General features: G+C 39.0%; 1 protein-coding gene across 10 annotated transcripts in view; it reads left to right on the top strand.

Annotated features, from left to right (window-relative positions):
* slmapa (sarcolemma associated protein a) overlaps window positions 1-22,131 on the top strand; it is a 71,237-nt gene that overhangs the window by 42,919 nt on the left and 6,187 nt on the right. For 2 of the 10 annotated variants that reach the window (XM_041979872.1, XM_041979881.1), the window contains 20 exons: window positions 457-519; window positions 873-968; window positions 1,472-1,543; window positions 1,626-1,766; window positions 1,877-2,014; window positions 2,354-2,522; window positions 4,425-4,475; window positions 6,113-6,259; window positions 9,220-9,285; window positions 12,311-12,370; window positions 13,042-13,116; window positions 13,217-13,297; window positions 14,636-14,695; window positions 14,990-15,115; window positions 15,973-16,047; window positions 16,128-16,228; window positions 16,511-16,715; window positions 16,838-16,955; window positions 19,933-20,104; window positions 20,355-20,489. In XM_041979872.1, the coding sequence (XP_041835806.1) occupies window positions 457-519; window positions 873-968; window positions 1,472-1,543; window positions 1,626-1,766; window positions 1,877-2,014; window positions 2,354-2,522; window positions 4,425-4,475; window positions 6,113-6,259; window positions 9,220-9,285; window positions 12,311-12,370; window positions 13,042-13,116; window positions 13,217-13,297; window positions 14,636-14,695; window positions 14,990-15,115; window positions 15,973-16,047; window positions 16,128-16,228; window positions 16,511-16,715; window positions 16,838-16,955; window positions 19,933-20,104; window positions 20,355-20,489 (2,151 nt within the window). Of the gene's footprint in view, window positions 1-456; window positions 520-872; window positions 969-1,471; window positions 1,544-1,625; window positions 1,767-1,876; window positions 2,015-2,353; window positions 2,523-4,424; window positions 4,476-6,112; window positions 6,260-9,219; window positions 9,286-12,310; window positions 12,371-13,041; window positions 13,117-13,216; window positions 13,298-14,635; window positions 14,696-14,989; window positions 15,116-15,972; window positions 16,048-16,127; window positions 16,229-16,510; window positions 16,716-16,837; window positions 16,956-19,932; window positions 20,105-20,354; window positions 20,490-21,811; window positions 21,900-22,131 lie in introns of all 10 variants that reach the window. The other 8 variants (XM_041979873.1, XM_041979876.1, XM_041979875.1 and 5 more) reach the window with 8 other exon arrangements.

The following is a 22,131-nucleotide window of genomic DNA, read 5'->3' as shown; positions in this document are numbered from 1 at the left end:
TTGTGGATGGCGTTGATGGTCTCTGACCAGTCCAGTCTGTCATCCAGCTGCAGTCCCAGGTACTTATATGAACTGACCGACTCCACCTCCACACCCTCTATGGAGACGGGCCTCAGGTCTGATCTGTTCCTCCTGAAGTCCACCACCAGATGAACACATGCCCAGGAAAGATGGCTACTGTGTTGGCCTTGTATCAGTGCTAATGAGTCATGTTATCATGATAAAATCACACTGAATGTATCTGTACTCTGTTATGTGTCTGTATGTGTTTAAATATTTGACTGGAAAAATATACATTTCTTGTTATGTAATGTATCTGTATCTGCAGACTGCGTGTGTTCCTGTTTGCCTTTATTGCGTATGTTTACATAAACAGCCTATTTAATTGCGTTCTCCACCTTCATTTCTGACAAACTGTCAATATGTGTCCACGTTGTGTTTGTCTGTGTTGTCCAGGTTGCAGCCAATACTCCCAGTATGTATTCTCAGGAACTGTTCCAGCTCTCCCAGTATTTACAGGTAATGCACTGATACCTAGTGGTAGTTATTTGGAGCTGCACCTAAAATGACTGGAAATGTAAGCAATAAATGAAGTAAGCATAGTTAAACATTAGAAGTGTCCAAACAATGTAGAAGCAATCCATTTTATTGTATTAAATGCATTTAATGACTGTACCCCAGTAAGTACAATTTAAAGCATACAGAAAGCAGTATAAAATCTGAATGAGAGATCAATCACAAAGACTAATATTTGCCCCTAAAAAAAACAAACAAAAAAAAAAAAGTACAGAGAAAAATGACTAATGCTAAATGTCCACATTTGACCCCCATTTGAGTCAATGAACACCTCCTTTTCTGTCCTGTTTCTCCAGGAGGCCTTACATCGAGAGCAGATGTTGGAGCAGAAGTTAGCCACTCTGCAGCGTCTGTTAACCACCACTCAGGAGGCCTCAGAGAGCAGCTGGCAGGTAGGAAATATGGCTTTCATTCTTTGCTTCTGCTCAGCAATATGAAGAAAAGTAAACCTCACGATACATCCTCTGGGGTCTTACGGTGCCGGTGTGAGGTCTTAAACACTGGCACATTTAATTAAACTAGCTTAAACAAATCAAAGCTTAATTTAATTAAACCTTTCTTACAGTATTTTTTCATTTTCATTATATTCTGGTTAGTCAGACTTAAATCCATCTTTAGCTTTAAGATACTGGGTCCTCAGAGTCAGCATTCCTTTCATACCTTTGCTAAAGTTCACTACACTTTAGTAAATCATCTAATAAGTACATTACAACTTTAAACAATTTTAAATATGTGTAATCTTAAAATTAAAGCATGAATCGTTGTAATTTTTTTCAGTAAATCAAGTATAATCAAGATAATCAAGTAGTAATAATAAGCAAACACATTTCAGGTATGTTCTTGTTTTCTCAGCCCATGTATGCGTCAGTGTAAACTGACTGTGTCTCTGTTCCAGGCTCTGATAGATGAAGACCGTCTGCTTTCCAGACTGGAGGTTATGGGCAGCCAGTTACAAGCTTATTCTAAGGTAAAACCCACAATCTGTCAGAAAAATTACCAGTAAGTGGACTTGAATTAAAGCAAAAGTTTTATAAACTTGTATCTCACAGTCCCAGACAGAGGAGGGCATCCGAAAGGAGCTCTTGGCTCTTCAGGAGGACAAACACAACTATGAGACGACAGCAAAGGAGTCCCTGAGAAGAGTCCTGCAGGAAAAGATTGAGGTGGTCAGGAAGTTGTCGGAGGTGGAGGTAGGGCACATTATGAAGTCTTTTTTTTTTTTTTTTTTTTTTAAAGACATTTGGACTTGTCTTTGTGAAACCAAAATATTGTTTTTTGCTTTTTCTCTGCTGTGCTGCAGCGTTCGCTCAGTAACACAGAGGATGAGTGCACCCACCTGAAGGAGATGTCTGAGAGGAGTCAGGAGGAGCTGAGGGAGTTGTCCAACAAGTACAACGCAGCTGTAAATGAGATTAAAGAGCTCACTGATAAAATTAAGGTACCTGAACAAACTCAGAAGATTGAACACACTGTATGCTGAAACCAATAAAAACAGAATCTTCCGTGAATATTTGAATTAATGGCCAATGTATTTACTTTCCAAGATTCTTGGCAATTTTTTTAACAAGAATCCTATTGACCTAGATGATAGTTCATTTTAAACAATTAACTTTTAAATTGTTTTTTTACTTATTGTCATTTGACATGTTGTCATTTCTCCACATTACACCTTGTACCCACTGTCCTTCATTTCATCAACCTGACTCCATTTATTGCTTGCTCCACATTCTTCTACCCCCTCTGTCTTCTCCTTTGCCGTCTTCCTTTTCTTCTCCAGACAGCAGAGGGCCGGCAAGAAGAGCTGACTCAGCGAGGAGCGACAGAGAAGAGAGAGTTGGAGATGAGGATTGAGGAGATGGAGGAGAAGGAGCAGGTTCTCCAGGCTCGCATCGAAGCTCTACAGGCTGACAACGACTTCACCAATGAGAGGCTCGCTGCTCTCCAGGGTACAAATACGGCTGAGTCATTATTTTCCACACACTGACGTAGGGCTGGGTTTACGAAAAAAATCGATAAAAAAAAAAAAAAAAAAAATCAATTCATACACTTAGCGATCTATTTTTCTTTTTTTCTTTTTTAAAGTCATTTTGTACTTTCTCGTGACCTACAGTGGATCGGCAAGATCTTAGCACATCAAATCAAACTTTATTTATAAAGCACTTTTTATGCTGGGGCAACACAAAGTGCTTCCCATGAAAAATTAATTTATGCATATTAAAAACAAAACGAGCCTTTTCACACATCAAAAGTGACTACATATCAAAAAACAGTTGCATGCACAAACATGCATATATACACACAAAGCAGATACACCCCTCACCCCCATTTTGCACACGACTCCTTGATTTCTGTCTCTGTACTAAAAGTAGTATAAAACACTAAAAGTGATAAACATCTGGCTTGATGCTGCTGTGAGGAAACAATATCATGGGGATCCATCCACACCAGGAGCCAGTCCACCCATGTCCTACAGCTGCTATCATCATGGCAACCACCCTGATCAGGGCAGACCAGGGCCCACACCGCAGCCATAAGGCTGCGGTGTAGGACCCCAGCCACCCAGACAAGGGCGATCACCGCATCAGCAACCCCCAGACTGAGCATGCTTAGCCCCCGGCATGGAGGATCCCCATATGTACACACACAACTGTTTTCCTTTGTTGCCTCCTCCCAAAATCAGCTTCTCTTGCCGAGATAATATCAAATTCAAATGTGTTCATTCACCAGTGTGGATTTCATTCTCTATAGTCTTTTGCAGTGTATTACCGCTCACATTAGCAGCAATTGCTAACACTGTGGCACTCATATTAGCAGGCTAATGCTAATGGGCGCCGCCACGTTCCACAACTGGAAGTGATGTCACCACGCACAAAGTACACCACGTACTTTGAAATAAATCCTACATGGTAATTTAAATTCACATTTCCTCTAGAACAGGTTTACACTTCATCCTTTTATCAAACAGTAAACAGTCTGATGCTGTTTGTCTGATTTACATGAGGGCATGTCATAGCTTCGCCTGCTCTCTGTGTCCAGGTTTCCGTTAGAGGATGGATCCAGTTTTCTTTGTAGGTTTTTATTAACATCAGCACCTTATTTGAGATCTGAACTTTCAGAATATTTAGAGTGACTCCACTAAATGAAACACTTTAACCAGGACATTTAAAAAATTTCACTTTTTTTTCTGTCCTGAGGGTTTTTTTTTTCTTTATTGCAGCATTTCTGAATCTGGAGAAACACTGTATTGTTCTGGCACTTTAAAAATGCATGTAGATGTGTCGGATCAGATTATTACCGTAATCTGATTACTCCCAGATAGCTGATGTAGATTGTGAAGTAAATGCTGTTAGTGTTTTATAAAAAAAAGTGTCTGAAAATGTCTTTAAATTCAAGAAAAATAGTTCTATAGTGTTACATAATTAGCTGTAAATGAATCAATACTGAATCGGATATAATTAAAATCAAATCGTAATAAACTTTTGTGAATCGAATCGATGCAGGAAATAAGTGACGGTACCCAGCCCTACACTCACATTAATTTCATGGAGTCTTTGTTTGACCCTGATTTTTGACCACCAGGTACCTAAATCTAACCATATGGAACAATGTAAATTTAAACCTAGTCTCGCACCTAAATTTTTTATAGTTTATGGCCCCTTAGTCCTGATGTGTATGAAAATGCTTAATTCCAACTTTTAGCAAGCTACCTTTTCACATCCTACACGACTTTAACTGTCTGTTCAACACAAGAAGTAGCAAAAACATGAAGCAGCTGGATCAGAGCTGTAAGATCCAGCTGGGAGTTTCTGTGAGTCAACGCTTCTCTCTGCTGTCATTGTTGTTTACAGCACGGTTAGAACAGCTACAAGAGAAAAGCATTAAAGAAAACAACAGTCTCGGTGAGTCCACATGTCTCTGGTCTGCTCCGGGACACACCTCTTCTCTGCTGCTGTATTGTGTGGCCACTAACTTCACTTCCTCATTCTGTACTAATGATGCATGACGACCTCCTGCATGATGTCCAGTCCATGTACCTTCCTGTCGCTCACTGCTCTCATTGCTTTTGTTGTTCATGTGTTTGCTATGGTGGGAAACTAGCTTTACGTCTTCTGTTCTTATTTTGTTGAAGGTGACGTGATAATGATGCTTTAGCCGTCTTCTGGTAGCAGTAAGATGGGAAATGTAGATTCACATTGATCTAAATCCACAAACATCCACATTATTCCTAAATATGTTACTGTCCAGATCTTGGATTGTTCAGTGAGAGTCAAACTTAATTTTTTAAATTAGGAAAAAAAATAGCCACCCTGAAAGTTAAAAAAAAAAATCTACAATTGTCTCAGAGAAGTTATCAATCAACCCAAATACAGATAATCCAAGGAAGAAAATATCGCACAAAACAACCAAGCATTTTGCTTTAATTACTTATTTAACCTACATGCTGTAATTAGTTTTGTTTGTTAAGCATTTTATGAAAATATAGACTAAAAACAGCTACTCCAGCTTTGAACATGGCACGAGAGGCTGTTGACCAAGCGGCAGGGTGAAGTAAGATGTGTTAACTGTAGAGCAAAAGTCATTTTGAGGATGTTCTCAGTGTATTAACTTTTTTTATGGTGTAATGTCTACAAATATGGTTAAATATAGTCTAATGTTGGTCTGAACGTATTTTGTGTAAATGCATTAGCTTTCTACCCTGAAAAGACACCAGAAACTTTAAGGTTAAGATTTCATTCTTGAAGAGTTATGTAAATATCATCGGAAAATATGCAGGATAATTGAGCTGAGATGTGGTTTTTAATAGGGTTTAAATGACCTGTAGAATAAATTCAAAAGTGCATCCAGTACACCAGTTTGTTGTAATTGAAGTTAAACACCTGTAGCATGCAAATGGTACAAAGTTTAGACGGGACATCTGGCTGCAAATGTGTTACTCTTATTCCAACACAGCACCCCATTCAGACCAGTCACAGCATTAAGTTGTTTTTTTTTTATCTTTCTTGACCAAATGTCTTAAATTCTAAATTGTAGTTTCACATTTTAGAAAGCAGTTTATCTAATTTATTTATGTTTTTAAATCCATTCTGAGCAGAAGTGTGTCGTGTTACCTGCAGTTTTAACAGTGAAACTGTGTCACAACGAATCCACCTGAGCTGTTTAAGGTTTCTTGTCCACTGAATAACACAATGGTTTCTGTAACCACTGAGTATGTTTGTTTCTGAGGTAGTTTGTCTCAGGGCACATGTTGGTACTCTAACCTGGGCTTGTTGGGTAATATGGGTTGTTTCCACAGTTTCCAAACTGCTGCTTTGTTTTTCTTCCTCTGGGTAAAAGAAGCTTTTGGTCACTGATTGACTTCTGGTGGTTGAATGACGACACTGTTCTATCAGAGCTGCAGGTGACTGTCTCACTGCACACTTTTCCACAGTAGCTGCTATTTGAAGGACACTTCCATCATTTAGACTCTGCTCTGTGCATGTGTGTGGCTGGTGAAGTTTCGACAAAACCGTATATATCTGATCTGGTCACATGACAGATGTCGACATTGTCTCCCATGGACCAGTAGAGGAACCTGTCGAAGACAAACAGAACCCGCAGACACCTGAGAGCCAGGAGGAAGAGGATGATGAGGGGGATACAGACACCGATGATGGTGCAGTTGGTGAAGATGGAGATACTGATGGTAGTTTAATTATTATAATAACGAACAGTTTGATTTTTAGGACTCTACTTTAAAGGTTTTGGTTCCTAGAAAATACACTTCAGTTAAATAATCTGAGGTCTTTGCATAGAACTGTCAGTAAAATTCATAGATGTTCTGCAGTGATGTACAGCGTCGGTCAAACGTTTGGACACACCTAATCGCACAAACATTTGGCTGGTACTTGATCTAGAATCAAATCTGAGATGTAATACAAGACAAATTTTGACCTTTGAAGGAACTTTTCTCAAGTGAGATTGAGGGATGTGAATCCCCAGTACTGAGACTGATTTGATACGCATCTCGATACGCTGCCAGCTATACGAAACATTAACGAAACAGTGAAGCCCCCTGCCGATACGATGTAATGCGATTCATTAATGATTTTAAAACAATTCGGCTTTATACGGTGCGAATCAGTTTGATGCGATTTAAAACGATTCAACACAACACAAAGAATTTAAAGCCCACATCTGGTTTCTATGTAACATCGTAATTATTTGTTCTCTCTTTCCCTATGAAGGATGTATTTAATGCTTGATTTTTTTCTATAAAGCAAACCAATAAATCCAACTTAAAAAAAAGGTTCAACATGGTACAGAGAATATTTTATTCCTAACAAACAATAAATCATATAAAATCATATATAATCATATAAAACATGCATATGCTGAATATCTCTTCCTCACCTGTTCTTTTGCGTCCCGCCATGTTTGCTGTGTTCTAACTGTGGCTGCACCACCCAGCTCCCGAATGTTTTAATAAGGAAACAACAAAAGCTAACGCTGTGTTCTATTCACCTCGAAAACACAGGTGCAGAGAAGATAAACTATGTATTAATGGATGTAAACGTGGATGTAAACACCTAAATAAAATTTGATTTGATTTGTTTTTACCGATGCGGACATCCTAAGATAGAAACATTGCATTTAGCCGGCAGCTGTATCCAATGCTACCAGTGCAGTCGCGTCGCACCACCGGTTCACATCGGTGAATCTCTCCATTCCTGCTACTTTGTAGAGCCAGGTGAAAAAAAAAATGATTAACATTTTTGAATTGACTGAATTTAACTAAAACTATATCGAGTCATAAAACTTCTTTTGTTTTTCACACTTTCCTTTCACTGGGTGACCTCTGATGAGGCCGCTTCTTTTTCTGGTTTGAAGCAGATGTTTAGCCGGTCAGCTTTCGATCCCCATGACAACTTCTCTGCACAGTTTGGTCTTGGAGGGATGCATGTTTGTTTGTTCTCCATTTAAAAATATCCTCGTCCTTTGGTCTGCAGGTGATGAGAACTTTGCAGATATACACATATGTGAGATAAAACAAACAAAAACAGGTGTAATAAATAGCTTATGGCAACTCAGAATGGGAGAACAGAAATTGATCTTTATTCAAGCAAATGATATATATTGATTTTAAAATCATGTCACTTTTTTCCTTTCAGTTATTTTCTAGGACACCTTTCTAGTGGGATTTATGGTTGTGCTGTTTTGTGTCACTGCATGTATGGTGGTCGTGCAGCGTTTTCTTCTGCTGATAAACGGACTGATAATTCTGTCTGGTTAATTAGAAGATACTAACTACAACACAGTAAAAATGAGTGAAAAGGTTTTAAAAGAAGAAACGTGTACTATCCTTCAAAGCTTTGCAAAAATAATTCCCAGCAGTTAGCTAATCAACAAGCCTGACACGACCCCTTACAAAACTCTGGTATCACCCCTTGCTTTTAGCTTCTTCTCCAGACTGGGAGCTCTCTGATCGCTGGCTACGCCATCATTTTATCAGATTTATCAGGTCTTTCTGTTAAACTTCACTTTCTCCTGAACTTTATCCAAAGTGACTTGAACGACTTAAACACAGTTCGATATTGTGATATATTGTACACAAGGTTATTTGGACACCTGACTGAGGGCATGCTAGGGCTTAAACCAGGAACCTTCTTCATTAAATGGCAAGTACATTACAGGTTTTTGCAGTTATCATTACAGGTTATTACAGGCTTGAATTATTTTAAGATCTGGAAGAATATTCTTTTCTTAAAACTAATAAGTTTGGTTTAAATTTACTGCTTATCTGGAGAAAATATAACGTGTTGATTTTTCAGCCAGTTTCACATTGCGGTCCATGGTTTTTCTGCAGAGATTTAATAGCCTTTTTTATTGTGTGGAGAAATAAACTCAAAGTTTACATCCTGACGATGGTTTGCAAAGACAAGTATTTTTGTTTGAGTTCTAAGTGACTGTGCTCAGATGCAACAAAAGCTTTCCTGATTTTTCCATAAAAACAGGACTTGTTGAGCTGTGAGCTGGCTAGTTTTATATTTTGTGATGTGGTTTGACTAAAAGGTTGTTCTTATCCGTGCCTGTCTGCACCCTGCAGTTATTGTTGTGGTGATTACAGAACTACTGTGTTTAAACTTTATCTATTATGACCACTTTTGTGTGGCTTTGAGTTGTGCCCTTTCCATTTGGCAAATGTCTATCTGCCCTTATAGTTTTTGTATGTCTCAGCACTGCTATGCTTTCTACCCGTTTATATGTGTATGTCCTTTCTCCTTCATAACCTCTTCTCTGCGACTTCACTCGTCTTAAATTAAATGTGGGGTTGGGTTTTGAGCTGATTCTGAAATGGAATCTGTTCCAAATTTCTAGGAATCGAGTGCTCAAAGTTTTCTTGATTCTGCTCATTTATTCCAGAAAATCTAATTTTCTTTTAATAGAAAGGTCAGTATTCAAATGATCAATATTCACATATTTATATTTTTATTCTATAAGAGATCATTTGTGAAAGACAATTAGGAGTTCTTTACTATGGTGATATTGTGTGTAGGTTAACCAGTACCATCTGGTATTGATGAGCAGAATCAATAAAATCAGAAAAATACCCAGCTCCACTCAGGCAGTCGTCAAAGTAATACCAGTTCTCTGTGTTTCTATCAGACAATTGTCATGTCAACAACAGTGGAGGAGACTCGACTCGAATTCAACAGTTGATTGAGTGTCCGCGTGAGTACAAACCATCCAGTCCTGCTGTGTACAGAAACACACACTGTCCCTATAAACTTCATCACCTTCCTGCAGAGGCCAGTGGCGGCCAGAATAGATTGGCAAAAAAACTAATAAAACATAAAATAACAAAACAAGCAAAACCTTAAATAAATAAATTGGTTGATTAAAAAATAGAACAAGTCTGATACATAATTTAATATTGTTAATTTAACATCGTTTAAAAAAGTATGAAGCTTTTAATGTCAAACCTGATGAGTAAAAATCTTTTATCTTTTTTCTCAAAATGTAAAAATTCTAGCATTTGTCACAATATCCTGTATAATGAATGTGATTTGTTTCCTAAACATATATTTAACCATTTTTTTTCCTTTTGCCTCTGTTTGCAAATTGCTTCCATAATTGACCCAGTGCTTCTGCTCTCTGTGAAGACCATTAGGGGAAGGGTGGGATATCTGGGTTTCAAAAGACAAATACAGACGATCGTTTTGACGAGTTTTTCATGAAACATGAAAATGCCTCTTTCTTACCTCGATGTCAACATGTGGACAGAAGCAGTTTATCAAGCAGATATTCATAAGAAACCTGGATTTTATCTATCTATCTATCTATCTATCTATCTATCTATCTATCTATCTATCTATCTATCTATCTATCTATCTATCTATCTCTCTATCTCTCTATCTCTCTATCTCTCTATCTCTCTATCTATCTCTCTATCTATCTCTCTCTCTCTCTCTCTCTCTCTCTCTCTCTCTCTATCTCTCTATCTATCTCTCTATCTATCTCTCTATCTATCTCTCTATCTATCTCTCTATCTATCTCTCTATCTCTCTCTCTATCTCTCTCTCTATCTATCTATCTATCTATCTCTCTATCTATCTATCTCTCTATCTATCTATCTCTCTATCTATCTATCTCTCTATCTATCTATCTCTCTATCTATCTCTCTATCTATCTCTCTATCTATCTCTCTATCTATCTATCTATCTATCTATCTCTCTATCTATCTCTCTATCTATCTCTCTGTCTCTCTCTCTGTCTCTCTCTCTATCTCTCTATCTATCTCTATCTATCTCTATCTATCTATCTCTCTCTCTATCTATCTATCTATCTATCTATCTATCTATCTATCTATCTATCTATCTATCTATCTATCTATCTATCTCTATCTTTGCTTTTAAAATTGTCACTACTTGTGTTTCTGAAAAGTGTAGATAGTAGGTACAACAGAGTGCTTATGTGTACATAGGCAGCAATGTTCCCATTTTTGTCCTTAATCTGAACAAGACTGGATTCCAGTTATGTTCATGAGTTGTAAATATAATATTTCATTGATTCTGTCCCAGTCTTCCTTCTCTGAGCTGGCGCTGCATGATGTTGTAACAGAAACAAGCCAAACAATCTGTGACAACAAGCCCAAGAAGTAATCGGGTTCTTAAAATTCCAAAGTCAGTTATTATACCTGACCTGACAAGTCTGGAGTCTAGGCCAGCATGGTAAAGCAGCATTAGATTTCCCAAGATGCCTTCAAACTCACAGGAGGTAGTATTTAATATTAGTGCTGAGTAAGACCTTAACAGGGCTACGAGCAGACTGTTGCTCTGCATGTGCTCCATATGTAAACAGTGTTTACCCCAAGCTCAATTTGTACAGTTCCATAGAGTTCAGATTTTTTTAAATGCAGCTATGCAGTGTTTTCACGTAGTGTCAGTTTTGTTGGAGCAGGTTGTGAGGAATTCACCTCAGATTTCTTCCTCACATATACAGTGAATGAGCCAACTTAATGTCTGTTGTGCACAGGGTTTTCAAAAAGGCTTTTAGATATCTGGAGCAGCATCTCTCTTCAGAAACAATGTTAACGATCTACAATGAATTTATGTGAAAGTTATCTGCTAGTAAGATGCACATGAGATGATCCTACTTTTTTTTTTTTTTTTTTTTTAACCCCAGGGCACTCTCTGAACATGGTCACTCTGATGCTGCATCCGATCTTCATGTTTTAACTATTTAAAGAAAGGCCATAACTGCAGAGCCAGACATGATCATAGTTTTAGAACAAACCAGATTTCCTTTGTAGTTCCCTGCTGGGGATATTTGCTGCTCAGCCATATGACTTGTTCCTGCAGAACGATGTTTATGCTGTTGCTTTGAGAGGTCTGTTAGTATGTTTCTGTGTTGTTTTTCTTTCTTTCTTTCAAACTTGACTACTACTGCTTTCCATCTCTGAAGCAGATTGTGTCTTTTTTCCCCTCTGCATGCTGCATTTTGACCTTATTCTAGTTTCTATTAGATTTCTTTTCTTTGGCCATCTCTCTTTAAGACAGTTCTAGCTGTGCTCTTTAATTCTTTTTTAAAGGGATGTATGGAGTATGTAAAAATGAAGCTGATAAAAACTTTTCTTCACTGCCTCTGTGTCTAATACCAACCACTAACTGGCTGTTACTACTCATTGCTTGTTGTCCAGTAATTCTTGCTTATCAGGCTCATTATTGGGGTTCTTTATTGTGGTTTTTATGCAGGCAGCCAGCATAGCCAATCAGAGTGGGTCAGACAGACATTGTCAGCGCTATCCTTTTTAAAAAAAAAAATATTTAGAGATATGTATTTTTCATTTCTTGTGTCTACATTTTTCTCTTTTAGTTATTTATTTGTGAATATTCTCCAAAACAACAACATAACTTTCAGGCCCCAAACTTTCATCTTAGCAATGGTGTTTTATGTAAATTTAGTTTCAGATTCTTTAATTATTCAGTGGCTTCACTGTGAACTCTTTGTAAGGGCAGCAGGAACAAGAAAAACAAGTTTCCCTGAAATACATTTACCACTTGTACTGACCAACCCATAATCCAACTTTCTGCATGTCTCCTAGCTCCTGTTTGACCAGGGTGTTGAGTTGGCCACTGGCCATTTGCTGAGTTTGGTTCAAATAAATGATGGATTAAAGGCCAGGTTTAGGGCTTGGTAACCAATTTAAAATATTTGCTTATTGATTTCTTTGGTTTTTCTTTTTTTCTGTCTGCAGCTGTCAAACAGTTGAAGGAGACTGTAAGTTCTTCCATTCACAAACTGGCCAACTTTGATGGTAAGTTTAAATAAACTTCAAGTTTGTATGAAACATTTTATGTTTTAATCCTGAAGCAGTTCAGATGACGATAATCAGATTTAAATCACAGGGACAACTACAGAAGCCAAGACAGGCTGTGCTTCAAAAAATACTGTCGTCTCAAGATCAAATTAATCTCATTATCTCAAGATAACAAGGCTTAATTTATTGAGGTAAAAGATTTCAATAAAAATGTTTCAATAAAGTCAAGTAAATTCTTTTTTCCTTTTACTTGGTCAAACTATTATCAAGCCCACAGATGCTGCCGTCTGTGCTCAAGAACAGACTTTTACTAACTAAGTTCAACAAACAATTAATGCAAGCTTTGGCTTCCTGTGATAGATCCTCCCCACCCTTCCTGCCAATGACAGTGAATGGTGAAACCAGGTGTTAATGAAGAAAACACTGGTTTTCAAACTTCCCATTATCACATTGACAAATACAAATACTGCTTTGTCAGTGTAAGCAGATAAACAAGATTCGCTGTTTTGATAACTGAATAATTGTGCTCATGAGACGATGGCATAAAGAATGAATATTTACAGGCAGGCTCTCTCTGCTTCTGTAGAAATCAAGCTGTTCATAACTGCCTATCATCACTGATGATCGAACTAAAACACAGGCCCTGATGTCTATATGTATGATTTTAGAAGTCATGGACGCCCACTTGCAGAACAACCAGACGACAGAGGACGACATGCTAGGAAGTCCTGATCGACTCAAAGGTAGAGGACAAATGGTTACAAACATGCCCACCGGTTGAAACGATATAAGGTGTGTTTGAGGTGAGGGGCTAACTGGAGTCCTGCGGATGTTTGTCCACAGGGAATCAGATGGATGCCAAAGAGTCGGACATGTCAGACACTCTGAGTCCCAGTAAAGACCGCAGCAGTGACGACACGTCAGGTCAGAAAAACACAAAGATGGTTTTTCACGTCAGTGTGTTTCGTTTACAGGTCAGGCTTTGCTGTAGTGTTTTTTTTTTTTTTTGTCACAAATCAGTTTTAATTTAAGGTTTCACTTTGAGCTGATGTTAGGTAAGGCAAGGCAAATTTATTTGTATAGCACATTTCATGTACAAGACAATTCAAAGTGCTTTACATAAAACATAAAAACATTACAGCAAGGTGCAGGGAAAGAAAACAAAGAAAGATAAACAAAGATTAAAAAAGATAAAATTGATTACATAAAAACAGCAGGAAAAAGCTCAGATAACGAAATAAAGTTAAGATTTCAGCATAAAAGAACCAAATGCAGATCTGGATTTCTAAATAAAAACTAGTGAAATGCAGCAGAGAACAGGTGGGTCTTTAACCTGGATTTAAATAAACTAAGTGTTTCAGCTGATCTGAGGCTTTCTGGGAGTTTGTTCCAGACATGTGGAGCATAGACGCTGAATGCAGCTTCTCCATGTCTGGTTTTGACTCTGGGAACTGATAAGAAACTGGATCCAGATGACCTGAGGGTTTTGGTAGGTTCATACTGGGTCAAGAGGTCACTGATGTATTTTGGTCCTAAACCATTCACAGCTTTATAGACCAGCAGCAGAACCTTAAAATCTATTCTTTGACAAACAGGCAGCCAGTGTAAAGACCTCAGAGCTGGACTGATGTGGTCCACTTTCTTAGTCCTAGGACTCGAGCAGCAGAGTTCTGAATAAGCTGCAAGTGTCTAATTGATTTTTTAGGTAGAACCTGTAAAAACACTGTTACAATAATCAAGCCGACTAAAGATGAATGCATGGACTAGTTTTTCCAGGTCTTGCTGAGACATCAGATCTTTTACCCTTGATATATTCTTAAGGTGATAGTAGGCTGACTTTGTAATTGCCTTAATGTGTTTCTAGTAGTGAATAATTAGAAGTTTGGCGGAAACACCTCCCATAAATCAAATCATTCTGCATTTGTTATGTGTGGAGCTCCTCCTGTGTAATGAATACACCATAAACATGATTTATTCAGCGGGTATATATATATATATATATATATATATATATATATATATATATATATATATATATATATATATATATATATATTTTACTTTTTTTTTACTTTTAACCCAGTTGTGTTACACTTTTTCAAAAACTCATCAGCTGACTAGAAATAAAATGTATAAAAATCAAAAATATGTAAATTAATTTTTAGTTTAAAAAAAGCAGAAGTGTTCTTCGTGCATTGGTGTGTCTGCATGTGTCTGTTTTATCAGACACTTGATTTTTCTAAATGTGTTTGTATGTTTCAGATGGTAATATGGATGACCAGGAGCTTATTGAACCACAGAACAGAGTAGCTCTGCTTAAAGGTATCATCATATTTTTAACTGTCCTCTGCTACAACTGATCATAAACCTGGACAATAATTTAAGAGCAAAACTGCAACAACTTTAATACACACTTGAGTGTCCACTAGGGGGAGCTGTTCAGTCACGCAGCTGGCTGTAGGTGTTTCCTTCATTTTTCACTTTAATTGGTAGATTATGATACATCACCTATCATGGCTTTCCCATGAAACTTAAAAAGAATATGTTAAAATATTTTTGTGTTTGTTGTGTGTGTGTGTGTGTGTGTATGTGTGTGTGTGCGTGTGTGTTTTGTAGTTGAGTTACAACGAGCAGGTTTAGAGCCTGGAGACACGGAGCAGGTCATCCATCATCTTCACAGAGAGCTTCTGGAGGCTCAGGAATTGGCAAATACTGGCAAACAAAAATGTCTGGAGTTACAAGGTAACCTTAAGCCCCTTTTCCACCACAGGAACTTTTTTCATTTACCTAGGATTTACAAAAAGAAGTAAAAAAAAACAAAAACTGTCATTTCTATTGACTGTAAAAAAAAAAAAAAAAACAAACAAACAAAACAAACACTTTCCTTTACCATGAAACTTTCCCATGGGGAAAATAAACGACACATAATCGAGTGGTAGGACTTTTCAGATTCCCCGGAGTTCTTGAGGGGTGGGGCTGTGCGTTAAAGAATTCTGATTGGTCGAACATACTTCTGTGTATAAACCAGGTTTGTGGCTGCAAATATGTTTATTTTATTTCTACAAACTTCAGTCCATATTTTGATCATTTGAAAAATGCAGCTATGACAAGTGGACGGACAACAAGTTCCAGGCTTTTTTGAGAGTATTTACTTAGGACGACATTCCAACCTGTTTAGGGTTGCCTGCTTGGCCGACAGCCAAGTAGGCAACCATAAACAACAGTGTATGAAAAGTCCATAAGCTGGCAGAGCTACATGTAGGACACACACACACAAACAAGGATCAGGAAAAGTGAGAGAAACTGAAACAAGATGGGACAAGAGCAGCTGAAGTGGGTCAGACCACTGTACCAACTAGTGACATCAGTCTGCTTATAATACATTTTTTGTAGTTTTGCAGTAAAGTGGAAATACAAACGACGTAAATAAATTTCAGGAAATAGAAATTCCTGGACATGTTGGTGGAAAACCTCCAGTAGTGTGTGATTTATGGTAGAAATGTAGTGCCACTTAAAATCACCATTTGTCTTTAATGTAACTTTTTTGTCTCAGATCGAGTGCTAAAATGTAGTTATTATGACTTTGCACCTTCCTGTAGCTCTGCTGGAAGAGGAGAGGAGGAGTAACTCTAAGTTGACTGAAGAGTCGACTAAACAGATTCAGTACCTGCAGAGTAAGTACACAAACTGAAAAATATGCTATCTACTTGTACTTGTAAGCTAACGTGCTCCCTGATTTCATGTGTGTGTATAGCTCAGCTTGGAAAGCTGCAGGCAGACATGGAGGCACTGAGGGAGCAGAGGGAGAGCACCATCTGCAGCACCAGAGAGGAGCTCTACTCAGCCCAGGAGGAGGTACTGCTTTGGTTGCACCTCACATCAACTCCCTTTCACTTACCATCTAACAAACTTCTGGTTCCTCCTAAACCCACAAATCTGCTCCTCACTCTTCTCTAAAATAGCCTTTGATGGACTCTTCCTTAACTCCTGTCTGAGCGTTTCCAGTTCTTCCCGACTTTTACGGACTGCATAAAAAATACCCAGACATCCTCTTCTACGGAGGAAGCCTCGATGTCCGTCCGTTTGTTGTAAATCCCTGTCACATGACTGATCTGTACATTGTGTTTCCCCCCCCAGATTCTCGTCCTACGACACGCCATGGAGGCAGCCACCTCAGAGCGGGAACGTGAGATTGCCGCCCTGCAGGCAGACCTGAGCAACGTACGCTCTGAGCTGGAGCACTGGAGAACCACTGCCGCCAAGTATGAAGAAGAGATCGGACGGCTTCAGGAGGCCTTTGTACAGCAGCAAGAGCAACAGAACACTGCCAACCAGCTGCAGGGTGAGCGAAGTTTGTGTTTGTCTATGAAGATGAACTAAAGCTAAACGCATAGTTTTGCTGATAATTCTGACTGATTTTAATGGAAACTAACTGTACACCCCTTCTTGCTGTGTGTCTCTCAGTGGAGTGTGTTACGTTGCAGCAGCGATGTGTGTGTTTGCAGCAGGACTGTGACAGCCTGAGAACCGAGCGGAAAGCTCTCACAGATAAACTGCAGCACCTGGAGGCTGAACTGAGCAGGTCGGCATGTTTATGTTTATTTGAATTTTGCCAGTTTTTGTGATTGGTTAGAAAGGTTTGATACTTTTACTGAACCTGCAACACAAAAATATCCAGAAAAGATGCAATACCACTGCGATTTTTCATCCGTAATTCCACTCGCAGAACTCTCATGCATGGACATCTATTAACTTTATTGCTTTTGCCTGACCCAGCAAAACGTAGCTACTAACGTTAGCACTTGATTTTAGGAGCTCTTTGTATTGCTTCTTGTGGCTGTAGTGTAGGTGGCAGTGGAGATTCACTGTTTCCCCTGATAGTTGGTAAATATTGGCTATGGGGCGGCAGTGGCTCAGGCGGTAGAGCAGGTCGTCCAATGATTCCCACTCCCGCAGTCATCTGTTGTTGTGTCCTTGGGCAAGACACTTAACCCTCCTTGCCTCCACTGTTGGCATCGCTGGTGTATGAATGTGTGGATGAATGTTCGGTGATGGTCGGAGAGGCCGTAGGCGCAGACTGGCAGCCACGTTTCCGTCAGCTTGCCCCAGGGCAACTGTGGCTACACACGTAGCTTACCATCACCAGGTATGAGTGAGGAGTGGATGAATAATGGATTCACAATGTAAAGCGCTTTGGGTGCCTTGAAAAGCGCTATATAAATCTAATCCATTATTATTATTATGTCTTGAAGAGTACCTGGATCTGTAGTGTGTCATCTCCCTTGCAACCAAAATAGTTGTAAATAGCCACGTTCACATTTTCATCGCTCCTCTCGTTAACTTCAACCACCCCAACATTCACTCAGCTGCAGCTGTTAGCATCTACATGGAGCAGGTATCCAGGACGGTAAGAGTCCCTTTGAATTGCTGTTGACATACACAGAGCATGAATGCTCAGCAGCTTTGAAACATCACATCACTTCCTAAAATGTGCAAATAGAGACTGATATTTATTTTAGTTTAGGCATATATGCATGTTTCACAGGATAATATCGTAATGAAGGTCAGTTGTTCAGCCTACAATCAGGGTTTTTAGGAGAAAGTCTAGACAATTTTATCCAATCTGTTTACATAATTGCTGGGGGGCTTTCTGCTGGTTAATGTGCCCTGCTAGCTGTAAGTGTGGGTGAGGATGTTTGGGGAAATGGCTTGCAGGATGTAGAGCGGGATGCAGAAAATATGCAGTAGAATTCACTGTTTTCTTTATAACACATTGGAAATAACTGATGCTCCTTATTGTATTGACCTGAGTATGGTATGTATCCGTAGGTATCCACAGCCGTCTGGCCAGGCCACACATCCACATGTAAACAGGAGTGGTAGATACTCTGCAAACCTTGCTGTCACATTTATAAAATATGTCATCTGCTGATGAGATTTGTACTTGAAGGTACTAATATTACATCCCTGGGTTAAAAATTGTAAACACTTCACAGATGAAGAAAAATACAAACACAGATCATTTTAAGATTTAGTTCTTGTCAAAAGGCTTCAAAGTTTTTTTGATTGCCCAAATATCAAATGAATATAAAACATTAGACCAGAAATTACAGATAAAATCTGAATGATAGTGTAAAAAGAAAATTATTATTAAGTACGACATGCAAATAATGTCATACTTACTTTCTAAAGTATTAACTTAATCTAAAGATTAATGTTATGAATCCTGGAGCACAACGAACTGTGAAAGTGATCACAAATACTGGATAACATCTATGTGTCAGCTGTGAACACATGTTTTAGTTTTGTTTCTGGACAGCAGAAAGAAGCACTGAGCTAAGTTAAGCTCAGAGTTTGGGTTCAGCATTAAACAACAGCAGAGGCTGAGACTGACGGGAGGAAATGTTCGATTCAGCCGAGTCAGGCCGAGGTTGGCAGGTGGCTGACTGAACCAGTCTGAGCAGTCAGCAAGTTAAAAGACTGAGGCTCTGTTCTCCATGGAGATAAAACATCACCTCACGTTCTCATCAGGGAGGAGGTCTCAGCAGGATTTTATCTGAGCGTCAGCTGCATTTCCAATAAAGTGATGGTGTCATTGACAGAACTTTAATGAGTTTAGCAATGCCTCACTTTGGTATGCCTCAATGTCTCCCGGCTGATGTGCATTTCAAGTATGTTCCAGGGTTTTGCAGTTTAGGCACCAGATGATTTAAAAAACAGCAGGATTTCCTTCATTTATAGAAGCACATCACAAAACTCCTCAGGATAAAATATCAGTAGCTGTTTGTCAAAGAGCAAAACATTACCTTGTATTTAGTGAAGCAACAACCTTACATATGTTATATCAGCATCTGCTCCATTGAACACTTTATGAATTTATGTTGGGACTGATTGTGTGTGTGTGGTACACACAGACTGAGGCATCCTTTTGCTTCTCTGAGAAGCTCGTTTTATTTGAGTGCAGCATTGAGAATCAGTCACAGCAGACGGCCTTCTTACTGGGTCAGAAAGCTGGTCAAGATGAGAATAAACGGATACTCAGACAGTTAAAAACAAACACCCGGGTCTCAATAAACTGATATGAGTAACTTGCATATCATTATTGTCATGATGTTTTAATTAGTTTTTACTGTGTACAAACATTAATCCATTTGAATGTGTGTTGTTTGTGTTTATAAATGTGTTTAACTGTGTTGCTGCCGTCTTGGACACTCTTAATGAGGCTTTTCCTGGTTAAAGGTTAAATATAAGATACACCAAAGTCTTTTGAATGTAATACCTTTCAGTGAGAGTGGGTTACATGTACCTTTTTGTCTTTGTAAGCTGCAGTAAGACTGCAGCTTAAAGCTGCTTTTCACTGTACAAATATTTCTAATTAAAGGTATAGATATATTTCAAATTATAGATGCTGGTATAGTTATAGTATAGTTCAATCAATCAATCAATCAATCAGTCTTTATTTATAGAGCACTTTTCATACAAAAATGCAGCACAAAGTGCTTTCCATGGTTAAAACAGATGAAGATGAAGATGTTTGAAATGCATTTGTTTTTTTGCAGCACCAGGGAGCAGAGTCTGGTCCTAAGCAGCAGTCTGGAGTCTCTGGAGAAGAGGGAAGAGGTTTTGCAGGGCAAACTAGGTTCTCTGGAGAATCAGCACATACAGGATGCAAGCCGACTGAAGAACCAGCTGGACCAGGCCCAGGCCCGCACACACACACTGCAGAAAGAGGTACCCACATGTTTGTACTGCCTCTCACGTTAGCTTCTACTAACTCTAGCAAGTGTCTTTACGTAGCCGTTTTCAGTGTCAGAAAATGTTTTTACTCTCATGTCTCAAACACAAACTAGCTCTTCGGAAACGGCTACAAAGTAAACAGCAGAGAGGTTACAAGTCCTTTGAAGCTGACGTTTCCATAAATTGGTTCCCTTTGTTTGTAGAAATGATCTTAAAGTGGTGTTTGTGTGGCTGTGTGTTCCAGTACGAAGACACTCAGTCGCAACTCTTGGACCTGCGTCAGCGCTACGAGAAAACCGAGCAGGAGAAGCTGAACATCCACCAGGAGCTGGAGCAGTGTAGGAGCAGCCTGAAGCTGCTGCAGGATAAAACCAGCTCTGTGAGTTCACACACACACACACAGGGGAGACTTAAAATTATGCAAACTGTCTAATCTTTAGTTTTATTTTTGTTGAGCTTTGAAACCAAAAAGGTTTCCTTTACAGTTGTTTGGTTATAAAGACGTCTGGAGCTATGTTACATTAAACTTTACAACACTCAGAACTGGACTGGGACTTAATCCCACCCAGTGCTGGCTGCCTAACGGGACAAGAAATCTGTAATCACTAGTGTAGTTTGAATCTAACAAAAGAAACCCATCACCGCTGAGGTGACATCATATGATCGTAGATGTTACTGCATTTTCTTCCAGAGCTGATCAATAATAAGCCTATAAATAACCTGCTAGTTTGTTTCTACCTCTCAGAAATGTCTGGATGTGTGAAAATCAGCGAGGCGGAGCAGCCTCTTCCTTTATTTTCCCTCTTCATCCGTTTCCTATTTCATTCCTGTCTGTCACCCACCTGGCCTCAGCTCTTCCTCCTCTTCAGCCATTCTTCATCAGGCATCTCTACTCATCTTCAACTTTTGTTTTGCTTTTCAGGATCACATTACTGATCCTGAATCTCAGTAGTAGTAGTAAATAAAAAAACAACAATAAACTTTGTTTTAGCTGACACCTGAATTATCAAGAATAGTTATTCCTCATTACAACTTTGGTCGAGTTGTCTTTTTTTTTTTAGTTAGTTTTAGTGCAGCAAATTATGCCTCATTGAACGATACCTAAAGCACATGCAGGAAAAAGTCAGGGTGCAGGTAACTAAATGAATGAATAGCCTAAATGATCTTGAGTTAAACACATTCAGACTTCAGATAATGTGTTACCTTTCGTCAGACGAAGAGCATTTCATCAGAAACAAAATGTCACAGAAGAGTTTTTCACCTCATTTGTGGATTATATTTCACTTCATCTTTAGATTATATTTATAGCTGCTGTGCTTTTTCAGTTAATGAAAAATCAGCTTTTCTTCCAAACATTTCACTCTTGTCTTGAATCCACAGCTGGGTTTTAATAAACCAGTGACTGAGCTGAAACTGGAGGGAGGCGTGTTGCCAGTGAAGGGTGATTGGTCTCCTTCTCTGGTGCTTTTAAGAATGTTGCTTGCCGACGTGTAGATGTAGGTGGTGTTGCTTCGTAGAAACTGCTTACAGGATACAACTCTACCTCCCCACCCAACCTTCTCTCTTTGTCTCTATCGTTCTGTCCTCTCCCCACCCTCCTGCCTCGCTGTAGCTGCTCCATCCTCCATGTCGGTTTTGGTTGATTTGCTGGCTGATTTCTTCTTATCCCTCTCCCCTCCCCCTTCCCTCCCTCCCCTCTAGCCATCCATATTGCAGCCTGTCCAAGCCATATTCATGGGCCTTGTCCTGGCTCTGCTCTACTGGTGTTTCGGCCAGTTGTGGTAGAAAGGTACACACCAACATGACATCAGTCTGTCTGTCTGTCTGTCGCTGCTGCCTCCATCCATCTTCTGTCTCTGGAAGGAGAGACGACAGAAGTGAAATTAGAGTCCTGGCCCGTGTTTGAATTCAGGGTTACTCCACCTTACATACCGTTTTTTTTTTTACAACGTGTTCCTGTAAATACAGATACAAATGCTGGTTTCTTTGATTGGTGTTTAGACTGTCAGAGTTCCTGTATA

This window comes from Melanotaenia boesemani, chromosome 3 (genome assembly GCF_017639745.1).
Source record: "Melanotaenia boesemani isolate fMelBoe1 chromosome 3, fMelBoe1.pri, whole genome shotgun sequence".
In the NCBI taxonomy this organism is placed as follows: domain Eukaryota; kingdom Metazoa; phylum Chordata; class Actinopteri; order Atheriniformes; family Melanotaeniidae; genus Melanotaenia; species Melanotaenia boesemani.
Note: the sequence above shows the minus strand (reverse complement) of the source record. Positions and strands in the feature narration are given on the sequence as shown.